The 13,985-nt window shown below is 50.3% G+C and overlaps 1 protein-coding gene across 1 annotated transcript in view; it reads right to left on the bottom strand.

The window, feature by feature from the left end:
• Window positions 1-13,985, bottom strand: part of POLR3B (RNA polymerase III subunit B) — a 1,027,565-nt gene that overhangs the window by 521,919 nt on the left and 491,661 nt on the right. The window contains exon 14 of the mRNA XM_086921773.1: window positions 9,127-9,327. Coding sequence (XP_086777899.1) covers window positions 9,127-9,327 — 201 coding nt within the window. The remainder of the gene's footprint in view (window positions 1-9,126; window positions 9,328-13,985) is intronic.

Raw genomic sequence — 13,985 nt, 5'->3', positions numbered from 1 at the left:
CCCATCCAAGTAATGGCCACCCGCCTGCGCGCCAGAACCAACAGGAGTTGCAGTAATTTGTAGGACAGACCCTTCTTCCTGGGTTTGGGCACCAGCGCTAGCAGACAGTGAAGCGGTTCCAGTCGGATCGCAAGGTGTGTAATCCGGGTAATATGTGCCACCACCTCCACCCAAAAGTCATGTACTAGGGGGCATTCCCAGGCCAGGTGAAGGAATCCCGCCCGTTCAGCCCTACACCTCGGGCAATTATGGCTCCTGTCTGAGGAGATACGGTGGAGGGAGGCAGGTGTCACATATGTGCGATGGAGGAAATTAAAATGTATCAATTTGAAACGCGCATTACAGGAGACTTTGAGTTAACATTCCTAATCGCTTCCTCTGAGCTGGATCCAGTTCAGTCCCCAGGTCCGTCTCCCAAGCCCTCCAAGCCGGCATCAATGGGGGAGTCGAGTCCCTGCGCATTGCCGAGTAGAGAAGGGAAATCAGTCTCCTACCTCTGCCACAGGATAAGATGATGTCCAGAGTATTAGTGAGCTCGGGCGCCTCTGGGAATTGGGGCCATGTCGTCCTGGCTACATCCCGGAGACATCCATAATGCAGGTACTGGCCCTCACGCAGTCCAAACGAGTCCGCTGCTCTCTCAAATGACACAAACGAGTCATCCGGATAGAGATCCGCAAGTGTCTCGCAACCGCCCATGCGCCACTCTCGGAAGGACATATTCGCCTCCATCTTGAGAATTGGGGCCAGGATCCAAGGGGAGAGCTCCCTATGGAATGGCGCACGTCGCAAAACTCGTTCAACGAATTGCTGCCAAATGCGGGCCGTATGCCTGACGACATAGGGCAGAGCGTCGTCGGCGCCCCTACCCTGCATTAGTGCTTCCTGTAGCACCCTGTCCGAAGCCACTCCCGCCAACATTGCCAACTCCCAGTTCTCAGTGTCAGCAAACCATCTGGCCGCCGGGAGAAGTTGTGCAGCATAGTAATATAAATCAAATCTAGGGGCCTCAAGGCCTCCCGCATCCCAACATTGCGTCACCGTACGCAACGCAACTCTGCTGCGACCACCCGCCCAGAGGAGAGATGTAAGGAGCGAATTCAGTGTGCGGAACACCCGGGGGGGCAACGGGCATAGGGTATTCTGCAGCACATATAGAACTCTAGGGAGCATCACCATTTTGGCAACTGCTAGACGGCCCATAAGGGAGAGAGGGAGCGTATTCCAGAATACAACGGACTTGCGGAGTGCCACAAGGATCCTGTCCATGTTATGGGTTAAAAGATCCTCATCCGAGGCGGCCACCTGAATACCCAGGTACCGGAACGCCAGACATTCACATCGGAGGCCCGCACAGTGAGAATCCGGCGGCGGGACAAGATCATCAGGCGTCAGCGGGAACACCAGGGACTTGTTAACATTTATGCGCAGTCCCGAGGCCGCACCAAAGCGGTCCAAGAGGTGCAACAGAGCGGGGAGGGCCTCCAGCGGAGAGGTCAGGTAGAAAAGCGCATCATCGGCGTAAAGGGAGATGATATTTGTAGTGTCCCCCACCACGATACCCCATTCCTGCAACTCCTTACGGGCCGATATGGCCAGGGGCTCAATTGCGAGGGCAAATAAGAGGGGGGACAATGGGCAGCCCTGTCTGGTGCCCCTCCCCAGCGTCCACTCATCAGAGCGGGCCGAACCCAGACGCACCCTGGCCCGGGGCGTCCTATATAATATCCGTATCCACTCTCGAAAGCCAGGACCAAATCCCATCTTAAGAAGTACATGCATCAGGTATCCCCAATGCACTGTATCAAAGGCTTTGGCCAGGTCAACGGAGACCAGCACATGGGGAGTGTTCCGCCCCCGGACCTCGTGCAATACGTGGTTCAGGCGGCGTAGGTTCATCGCCGTATTGCGACCAGGAACAAAGCCACATTGGTCCGGATGGACGAGCTGAGCGACGTGCGGGGCAAGGCGATTGGCCAACAGTTTGGTCAGGATTTTCGCGTCTGAATTAATCAAGGTGATAGGACGATACGAGGCGGGGTCTGTACTGTCACCGCCCGGTTTCAGGATCATACAAACCTCACCCTGATTCAAGGTGGGTGGGAGGTCACCTGTGCGTAAGGCTTCATGGTAAACCTGCAAAAGGAGGGGGGCCAGGGTGTGCCCGAACGTATGATAAAACTCTGCAGGGAATCCATCCCCGCCAGGGGTTTTGGCTCGTGGGAGGGCGGCAATCGCCGCAGAGATTTCACCGAGCGTCAGTTTGAGATCAAGGTCTTTTGCCGCTGCCTCTGGGAGGGTCGGCAAGCCAATGTTTTCGAGGTATGGGTGGTAGACCTCCTCAGAGATAGACTGGTCAGACTCATACACAGCCCGCAGGTGGTCCCGCAGAACCGTGAGTACAGCAGCTTCCGAGTGGACCATATCGCCATTGGGCGCCCGCAGGGCTACTATACGCTCAGCCGTGAACTCCCGACGAAGTATCCAGGCCAACAAGCGGCCAGATTTATCCCCCTCTCGATGCAGCCTCTGTCTATATTGCCCCAGCGTAAAGCGATCGAGCCTCGTGAGAATATCATGGATCGATCCAAGGGCCAGGCCCTCCGCGCGCTGATCCGAGATGTCCGGGTCAGGGCGGGCCTGGACACGCAAGAGCTCCGCCTCCGCAGTCTGTAAGTCTGATAGTAGTTGTTTCCTGACTCCGTACGTCAGGCCCATACATGCACCGCGGACGACCGCCTTTAGTGCCTCCCACTTAGTGGAATAGGACAAGTCACTCCCCGCCCAGTTGAGTTCCAGATAATCGGAGAGGGACGTCGCCACATGGTCCCGGGCCACCTGATCCTGAAGCAGATCAGTCGGCAGTCTCCACGAGCGGGGACGTTCCGTCCGGTCAGGCCATTGCGCCAGGCACGTGACCGGAGCATGATCCGACAGGTATCGAGCCTGGTGCGTGACCGTCAACGTGAGAGAGGAGGGGAGATTGGCCGCCAATACTCTATCTAGTCTGCTGTGAGTGCCATGGGTCGGGGAGTAACAAGTGTAAAGCTTCTGTGTGGGGTGACACGCGCGCCAGACATCGATCGCCCCTATATTATGCATCACATCCCGCAAACACGCCGTCATACGGGGCTTAGTACCCGCCCGGGGTGGATTACGGTCCAGTTCATGATGTAGGACACAGTTAAAGTCCCCGCACCAAAGGAGGGGCGCGTCCAGGCTAGGAGCCACCAGGTCCTGCATGCGGGAGAAAAAAGCTGGATCATCAATGTTCGGCGCGTACGTGTTAAAGACCAGAAGGACCTTATCGTCCAATCTGAGTTTCGCCAATATGTACCTGCCTTCCACATCCGCATCAACATATTGGACAGCGCATGGAACCCCAGGGGCCACCCAGATTAGGACCCCCCTAGCGTATGTAGAGTATGAGGAGTGAAATAGCTGGCCTCTCCATTTCTTGGCTAGGCGCTGCGCACCATCATCATCCAGGTGGGTCTCCTGTAAACAAGCAACTGAAATCCCATGGCGTTTTAGGAAGGTGAGGACCCTGTGTCTCTTAGTGCACGTACCCAGGCCACGCACATTCCACGTCAAGAATTTAAACCCCATGACCACGATACATGCCCAGCCGGGCAACAGTTTACACACAGCCTAGGCTGTCGCCAGTAGGCCCTCGCCACAAAGAAGTTCAAGAATGCATCGCACAAAGCAAGCGTCCCGCTAAGCAGAAGCAACATGCGCCAAATGCCAGTGTCATCAGTGTCACACCCCAAATCCCGCCCCCCAACAACCCCAACATACGAAATATTAACTGGAACCCCAGAAACCCCACCACCCACGAGCAATAGGATAGCAACAACGAGAAACGCCACCCCGCCCTTCCCCCGCCTGTGCCAGGACGTGCACAGCCACCCCATTCAACACTCTCCACTCGCACACACACACAACAAAACAACCCAACCCACCCCCCCTCCCAGCTCCCCGAAAGACCCAAAGAATCCGGTATACGACCCCGGACACCTCTCCCCCCCTAAGTCAGCAGCGCGGGAGGAGCAGCTCAACTCACAACCCCCCCACTCGGTGCACATGCAACCCAGTCGTCAAATGCAGGCATCGATCAGTGGACAATCACCCACTACATCCACTTTGAACGAGCAGAGATTTTAAAACCACTACTGGGCAATAAGGAACCTCATAACAACAGCAATCGCACAGCAGAGTCAGTGCAGGCAGGGCCAGGATCATTCCAAGTCTAGAGTCTGTAAGGCAGTTTCCGGGACCACTAGGCCCGCAGACTCCGCGTTCACCGGCGTCACCAGCAGGGTATCCAGGACCAAAATGTCATCAGGTGCAGCCGCACCATGCAACCGTGACTCAGTCTTGTCAGGCGAGGCTTCCATCAATATGGCTCCGTCCGGACCCACCGTGGGCCGAGTCTCAGGAGGATCACGAGATCCAGAACGGCGATTCCTCCTGCCACGTCGTCGTTTCTGCGGCCTGGTCCCCCACACTTCACGCGATCCTCCTCTCTCACCCGGGGGCAGATCATCCCCTCTGATCTCGAGCCACTCCCATACCTCTGCCGGCGTCTCAAAGAAGTGTGCCCGGCCCTGGGAGAGCACCTTGAGCTTAGCAGGGTATAAGAGCATATACTGCAGCTGCATGGCGCGTAGCTTCTGCTTGACCCCCAAGTAAGATTTTCTTTGCTCCTGCACCTGCTGGGTATAGTCGGGGTAAATGGAGATGCGACTGTTCTCGATCGTGTGGGGCCCCGACTCCCTCGCCGCCTTGAGGATGCAGTCCCGGTCTTTATAGTTTAGGATTTTTGCAATGAGGGCTCTAGGGGCCTCACCAGGACGCGGAGGGGGCACCAGGGCTCTGTGGGCCTGCTCCACAATAAAGACACTGGACAAACCGTCCGGACAGAGATGCTCACGGATCCAGGTCTCCAGGAATCGTTCAGGGTTCCCTGCCTCCAGCCGCTCCGGGACCCCCAGGACCCGTATGTTACTTCGGCGCGCCCTACCTTCTGCATCCTCGGCGCGTCTCTCCAAAGCTCGGGTAGTAGAGGCAAGCTGAGAGAGTGACTTCTGTAGGGACGCTACCTCCCCCTGCAGCTGAGTAATGTTGGCCTCTGCATCCGAGACTTTATCCGCCACCTTGCGAAGGTCAGTCCTCAAAAGGTTCAAGTCCACGGACACTGTCTCAATCTGGCGCTCTAGGGCAGTGTGCGAACCCTGTATAGCCTTAAGAAGTTCCGCCCTGGACGGCTCCGGTGACTCCCCATCCCCATCTCCAACGCCCGTTTGGCGCGTGATCCTCTGCGGTGGCAGGCGAGGGGTAGTATACTGTGTGATCGTGTTGGGTTGGGTAGCCTTAGGGCCACGGCCAGTCCGGCCTGTCATATCTGCAGCCCCAGGGATCAATGTTCTCAGCGGGGCCCTCCGGGAAGGCACCCAAGCAGGGCAGAGTGCGCACCACCACAGCGCCGGAAAGAAAATGGGCAAGCAGTGCCCGGGTCCACAAGACCAAGATCGCAGTAGGCAGCGTAGGTCACAGTTCAGATGCCACCAGAGCGCAGTATCACGGGTTCACCTCCACCAGCTTGCAGGGCCGAGCGGGGCACAGACAGACTCTTCTACCGGTCGCCACCGATCCCAAGGAGGCCACCCAAAACCAAGTCCAAATGGCAGACAGCCGGGGGAGGGGCGCCGTACGTCCACGGGTCCAACAGCCTCCCCGTGAGCCCCCCCGGCGTCCCACGAGTGTCAGGGATCCCGATCTGCCCCAGGGCACAGGATACTAGGCAGCGGGAGGGGACACAGGAGTGGCAGATCCAGAGTGGTCGGGCGCTGAGAGGATCACAGCAGACCAAGGCCCCCACACGCACCTCCGCGCCACAGGGGGGGCCAGGGCAGATTGGTTCCACAGCCCCCGCTCCCAGATAAAGGCGCCCCGTCCTCCGGTCGTGCAGCTCCAGCAATCAGGGAGGGGCGGGCCCTCCGTACTTCAGCCCGGCAGGGCCTCGCAAGATGGCCGGCACCTCCGTCCCTCTCCCCTCCTTACCGCAACACAGTAGGGCCGCAGTTCTCCGGCACCGCCGTCGCCCGGTCCGGGCCAGGATCTCACAGCGGGCAGCCGGCGGGCATCAATTTACGGACCCAAGCTGCTCACATCACCCGCTGTCCGGCCCAGCAAGTAGGCCCAAGCCTCGGAGTCGCGTGAAGGAGCACGCCGGCGCCGCCCTCAGGATCAGCCAGGCTGCAGATCGCGGCGGATTGTCGACCACGGGTCCGGTCCCTCAGGCACAGGAGTTCGGCGGGACTTCCACTGCCTCTCCGACGTGCATTCCCGGAGACGAGAGGGTCCGGGCAGGAGAAATAGCAGGATTTAGACGGTCTTCGGGACGGAGCTGGTGGAGCTCACGTCCTGTCGGCCATGCTGCTTGGCCACGCCCCCCAAACACAAGGACAAATTACATTAGAGTTTTTCGCCTATTGAACCTTTTACCCCTTGTTTTTAACTCACACATCTTTTGATTTTTGCACTGCACTTGATCCCATCTTTATCATTTGTTCATGGGTACCTTAGCGATTGATGGTGTGACCCAATTGAGTAAGGGCGATGGATGGGTCTCATTGATCAAGAGACATACCACCCCATTTTTGGATGACTAAATGAGAACAATTGATCTACATACCTATTTGATGGGAATCCAACACATCTCTGTACGGGTCTTACCAACAATCTCAGTAGGTCCTTCGACAGGTTTGTCCTGGCACACATTTTGATATAGAGACTTATATAGCTCTATTAGCGCCTAAATCACTTATGTAGGAGTTTTGCAACAGCTCGGAGTACTTGAAGCTCCGTTATAGACCCCCGGTTCTTTTTGTTGTTAGGATTACAGTTAGGGGGATACGAACTGGGCAGGTCTTTAAATTTCCCTCAGACCCTTCTTCAATTGTTTGTGTTTTACATATAGATATATACACATATGTACATATATATACATAAATACACATATGTACATATAGACATATATACACATATGTACATATAGATATATACACATATGCACATATATACATATATATATATATATATATGAACACACACATATATAATATACACACATACAAACACACATACACACATGCATATATACAAAGACATACACACATACATATATACAAAGACTTACATAATATATACACACACATACATACATATACACATATACATACATATACACATACATACACATATGCATATATGCACACATGCATACATATACACACATGCATACATGTACCCATGTATACATATGCAACATGCACACATATGCATACATGCACACATATGCATACATATATATACATATATACACACATACATATACACATAGATATACACATACATAAACACATTTACATAATAAACACATTTACATACATAAACTCATTTACATACATATATTTACATATATATATACACACACACACGCTTTGGGGTTTAATCGACTAGTGAATGTCTGCACCACAAGGCTTTCTGGAGAAGGATGTTTGAGGAGGAGGGCAGGTTCCCACAGATCAGGCTTGTGCCTCCTTGAAATCTGCCTGTTTAAAGGAGGGCAAGATCATTGATTAGCCCAGGTGTCCAGCAGCGGGTCTGTGAGGGCCTCATTAAAAGGGAGAAGAGGATCCTGTGTGGTATGTCCTGGATGGAGCACCTTTGTCTTGACCTTCAGTAGTGGATAACTTGAGGTCTATCACCTCTGTTGCCCTGCTAAAGACCATAGAAAAGGAGGAAAATTATTTGGTAGTCACGGTAAGCAAAGGTAACTAGACACCAGTGTTAAAAGACTCAAGTCCACTGGTGCCTGCAAGTCAAAAATCATATAAGTTACATTCGTCATAATCGTAATCCTGCTGAGTTTCGGGTTCGGAGCGAAACTAAATTTGAGGTCAGTGCAATTTCAATGGAGGTCACTTTGGGTGCCCTTTCGAATCAGAGGGGACTATAAGCTCTACCTCTGGGGTCAGTGTTATTGGTGTAGGCGTCAAGGCATAAGGTTGAAACGTCGGTTGTGGTGCAGTAAGAGGGTTCATGCCCAGAGTCGAGGCTGACCTTGGAGCAAACTTGAGTGACACAGTTGGCGTTGGTGATGAATCTGCAGGTGCTTATCCAACAGGAAGCCGCCTTGTATCTTTAGGGGCCGAAGGTGCTACACAGGGACCTGATCCATTACCAAAAATTCTGTCCATGGCCTCCTTTAATTTGCAGAGTTACTGTGGCATCATTGCTGGACTCAGGTTAACAGGACCAATGGGAATGAGGGTCAGAATCTGTTTCAATGACTGATTTGCTGATTAGAGGTAGCTGGGGTGTCACACAGCTCCTTACAGTAGGAACAGTGGGACAAAGGGAAGTTGTGCTTCAATTTCTTTGACTTATCATAAGACTTTGATTTCAAGGATCATCATTCAAAAAATCGGTCTCAGGAGCGCATCTACACACTGGAATTTAACCAAGATGCACAAGGGAGTTGCTATGAAAATCTTTAAGATCTAGTCTGGCACCTGGGGATATTCACATGGTGAGGAATCCACAGTTAGAAGTATCCATCAGAACTTGGACTTAATAGGCATGGCAAAACATACTGCCACCTTGGCGCATAGGGAGGAGCAGTTTGAGGTGACATGCGTGTTTTGTACTCAGTCTGTGGTACAGAGGTTTAAGGAGATAATGTGTCCCAGGTACTTAACACTACTCCGCATCACAGTCATTTGTTTCCCTCTGGAATTGGGTTTATGGATGTATGTGTTAATATAAAATCCATAAAAGGATTTTAACCATAAATCTTTCAACTTTTTCATGTTTAACTACTTCAGTAAAGAGTAAGTCTCCCAGGTATTTTAATTTTTGTAACTGAGATACAGGCAAATCGGGAAAATCTTGGTAGGATTTCTGACACCCCTTCCACCCCATTCATGAAAATATATAATATCAAAATAAATAAATCATTAAACTCAACTGTCAATCTACCACCTCTCAAGACTCAACTTACAAACAACCTATTTCTGATGATTTACAGATAGCATGCAATGCTTCATTATTGCTTACCTCTCCTTCAGGAGTGTCAGATGGGCAGAGCATACCCCACTGTGATGGCTGTAGAGATCGGGGACCACTGACTTTCCTTGTTTTTTCAAACTGAGATGAGATCCTTGTCATCATACCAAGAGCAGATATAAATGATAAACGAGACAACACTTGGGTCACACCTTGGCGGTCCATTTTGAATCTTTTCAGTGACCAGTTGCCCTACAAAAAAATATATATTTGCTACATATTCTCATTTGTAATCCTTAAGGTAAACAATTTCAATAATTCCACATCAGAATACCATAAAACGAAGAGATACTTCATACCAATGCTATACAAATTCTGAATAGAAGCGTGTGCCTTTCTAATACATATACACAGAAGACAGCATAAAAACATGGTACTATTTTGAAAACGAGACTTCTTCGAGAGCGTTACATAGGGAAATTTGTTTCGTTTAGCATAATGTTGGTTAGTTAGTTCTCACATTCTCAAAACCTGCCCAATGTCCAACCAAACCCTACAAATAAGGTTTCTCAATGTGTGAATGAAGGCTTATGAATGAATCTTTTATTTTGTATATTGTAATATTTTATATACTGTAATTGCAAGCCACATGGAATCCCGGCAGCATGGGGAGTTTATAGATGTATGATGATTAAACTACCTCCATGCTGGTGAATACATGAACCTTTCCAACCTGTTTGACCCTCCACTTTGTTTGAGGAAGCACCACTTCCTGGGCCTTCAGTGCAAGCAGCATTTTTGCATATTTTGTGAACGTCTCTTCTACTATGTAGGGTCTTGAACGTGACTACTAGAAACATTAGAATTCTATTTCACGGATATGAAAGGCCTTTCTTTACATTTAACATGCTTCCATGTGATCCATGTAATTATCAGAGTACCCCATGTCCTGAAGGGGTCTCTGGCTAATTTACCTATTAACATGAGCGACTAATTCCAACATTAATGGTTTGACAGCGTTTAGGTTCCATGAAAAGGCACAGAAATTATAATGTATTTGAGGGATTTTTTTAAACATATGGAATTTGAAGCATTTCTGTCGTCTGAATGTTTCTTTCCCAAACAATATGGTCCAGCATAGGATCTGATTAAAAATCTTGAACTAAAGGAAACTGTACTGCTTTGTCAGGAATATAGATTCGAGGTACCGAAAGCAAAATTATGATCAACACTGTAATTCACATTAAAATGTAAAGATTCTAGACTCTATGCCACAATGCAAAACACTGCATCTACATGCATCCTGACTGCTAGGTCCAATCGTCAGCGGGCTTTGGTTCACCACGGTCTGACGATTAATGGTTATTCAGCTGAGCGCAAACAAGATATTTTTCACTTAACTATAAACCTAGATTGACTCGTGATATTTCTACTGTGAGGCAAGTAGTTTATTATATGGTGAGGTTGTGCAACATCACAGTGTAATGAATTCGTAATTTTGTATCAGGTCTAGCAAGGTTAGTTTGTAAAACCTTAACTCAGTCCTGGGTAGCTGTTGCTTAAAGCAATCAGGCTTTATCAAAGGATCAAGGGGTAAAGCATTTAGAAGGGCCAAAACAGCGGAATAAGAAGAAAATGAAACACAAAAATCTGACACCAATTCATGAAAATTGGTTGTATTTTGATGTTTAAAGAGACACCTCAATGTCAAAAATCCACTGAAGCGTTCCAAAGACATGAATTTTTTTTAAAACAATGGATCCCATTATTAATAAAGCATTGTAATCTATAGCAACTTGCGGTAAGCCACAAATAACTTGAAAACTGCTATATATAGGCACTCTTGTGGCTAACAACTCCGGCACAGAGCCAGTCAGAGACCAATGAGGTTCAGTTGAACAGTTTTCTCGCAGTCAAAGTAGTCTCCAGTCCAGTGGTTAATTTGTAAACAAGAAAAGAACCGGGGCTCTCGTCAGGAGGCAGCTTACACCACCCCATTTCTGCTATAAGCACTGCCTAAAACATAACTCCTGTGCCTACCAAAAATTAAAGTGTCATTGCTCCAATTTCTTTTGGTCGAGTTCGCGCTAAAAGCTAAGCTGTTCATGATTACGTGCCGCACCGGCTCAAATTAAGCATTGCTACAGTCCAATTCAAGGATCTTTGGCAAACCGTCATAGAAATCAATTGAGTGGTCCTGATGCAAGTAATGCAGAATCCTGTAGATGCTCAAGGATGCTGAGCCAGTGTTGGAGCTCTTCTTAGGGCCACCCCTTGGTTAACAAACACAATGAGGAGACGTTGGCCACAGGAGTCAATGTCCCTCGAGGCCTGGGTGAAGTCCAGCCAAAAACCAGATGCCACTGGTCTTCAGTCAAAGCGAAACCAGTGCTTATATTTAACTGGCAGTAACTTCCTTGCTGGGTGACCAAACTGTTCTCTGATGACTCCTCCATGTCTATCAGGCACGGGTGAAACTTGAGGTAACGACTCTCTCATGCTGCACTTCAGCTGTTAGTGCCGATCAGGCGTACTTGGCTACCAACTCGTCAAGGCAGATTCTTCAGCTTTTTCGGCCCTGTGGCTGTAACAGAGAGTCAGCAAACTGCCTCTTAGTGTGTCCCTCTCTTTCCTAGAGTGGAACACCATAGGCACCGTCCTCTCTTTGCCACCCCAAGATGCATTCTAGTTTTTTATGCAGCCTCTCTCTGCTGGGTCCAGAGAACAGCAAGGCAGTCCTTCTACGGTCATCTCTTTAGTACAGACTTGATCTGAAGTCTGAGTGCCAAGGGGGTCACTTTTATGCCCGGTTCTTGCCCCAAGGGGATGCAGACTACTAGCCAACGGGCTGCCAGGTCCCTTCCTGCATAGTGACAAACTGCTGTGAAATATAGCATCTAGCGAGGGACACCAGAGTGCGTGCTCCAAAATGGCGGCACAATAGTGAGGCTCTGGGAGCCAGGTGCAAATTAAGACACCATCCTCCAGCTTGAAATACTAAATTCATCCAAAATAGCCATGAACTCAGCAGCATAAGCTTTGGAGAACCCCACCTGCTGGGATCGTAGAATTAGGTGGCCTTGCAGGAGCGGCAAGTCAGTTGACACAGAGACGAACTTCAAAATGGCAGCCTTGCAGTAATCGTGGGGGGAGAGGCAGGGTGATATGAGTGTAGGCCACAGTGCTACCGAGGGCTTGGAGGACTGCATGGTGGTCCTGTGATATCATGGCCAAGTGCTGACCCCCCAGAAATAGTAGGCGACAGGCGTGGTGGTGGGCTGCTGAGGTGCCAGGGACCGTGTGGAATGCAGCAGCCAGTCCTTGGTGGGGTCTGCTTGAGCTCCCCGGCTGGTTTGCTTGGCCAGGAAGGGCAGGGCCCTGCCACTGCTGAGGGCAGCAGACGACTCATTGCCTGGGCATGCCTGGCCAGACCTTTGATATCAGTTACAATCTTGTGAGGCACCTGGGGGGAGACCTGCTCGTGTTCCAAGGCATGCAGTTCTGGCATGGGGAGCGTCCCTCCGTAAGCATAGATTGTGTCCCGGTGTGTGCTCCCCACTGCCCCCCGCTTGACTCTGCGGCACTGCCATCAGCGGCACACCGGATGACATTGCTGCCCCTAGCGGGACGTAGAGGAATCCATTAACAACGATCAACACAACCCAACCACGCAACTTGAACAGGCCCTCCTGATTGAGGGGGGAGGCTGAGGTGAGGGCTAGTTGCGCACAGCCTAGAAATGCTGTTCTGCATACAAGTAACTCAAGTAAAGACTAGAAAACTGGTAGGCTGGGGGTGAGGCCTCGCTGGATCCCCCAGTACAGTGCTGTGCACTAGAGGTGAAAGGGAGTCCTGCCTCTTCCCCACGCAACACACTCAGCTGCATTTTTGGTCACAATGACAGAACCATACTGGGAGCAGTGCTAACACTGCCTGGGAGCAAGAAAAGGCTGCCGCTCGTGGAGGAGGCTGGGCCCCAGGGGTGGGCGAATGGGGCCGCATGGAGAACCCTATAGGCCTGTAATTGGGGGTGCATACTACACAGTTTCCCGATTGATGTCTGAAGGTCTGCATTATGATCGAACATGCCACCATTAAAGGATATAGGAAGATAGTGACAGCAACAGAAGGCAGTACTAGGGGAGCATTATAGGCCCACTCCATAAGGCAACATAGCAGACTAAGCTTTCCTTTGAATCGAAAAAACCTAACAGCACACATTCATCTGAAAGAGCACAAGCGCTGAGCAAGGGGCTACCCGAAGCGGCAGATATGGACCTCAAGTCCCTCCTGCTGTGGATGCAGAAAAGCCGGACGTAAATAGTTGGTCAAACAGACACGCTCACCAACAGGGTGGACAAACTGACAACCACCATAAATAGGCACGAGAAGCGGATTACAGAGGCCAAAAACTGCATTTCCGATGTCGAAGATGAATCAACGGAACATGGCGAAATACTCTTCAATGTGACCAAAGTCCTGGAAGTCATTAAAGCTAAAAACAAAGACCTCTAGGCAAGATCTCAATGAAACAATTTGCGAATAGTGGGAGTTCCCAAATCCACTAATGTTGGCAGTATGGTTGAATACGTCGAGACACTTCTCACCACTGTTTGAACCAAAATGCTTCTCTACACTTCTGACAGTGGAGCAGGTACACAGATCTATTGGGCTGAAACCCCCAGCACCCTGTTCCATAATCGCAAGACTACTGAATTTTAAGGATAGAGACACAGCACAGCTTCTGGCACCGAAGAAAAAAAAAGAACACATTACAATCTAACTCCATGGCACTCTATCTGGACTACTTTACAATGGCAGTGCAAAAGGCACGTAGAGAGTACCTTCCCCTAAGATGAAAATTTAAACAAGTGGAGATTCCATACACTATACTTTACATGACAAACCTA

This window comes from Lissotriton vulgaris, chromosome 1_1 (genome assembly GCF_964263255.1).
Source record: "Lissotriton vulgaris chromosome 1_1, aLisVul1.2, whole genome shotgun sequence".
Lineage (NCBI taxonomy): Eukaryota > Metazoa > Chordata > Amphibia > Caudata > Salamandridae > Lissotriton > Lissotriton vulgaris.
This window is presented reverse-complemented; position numbering and strand designations above follow the sequence as displayed.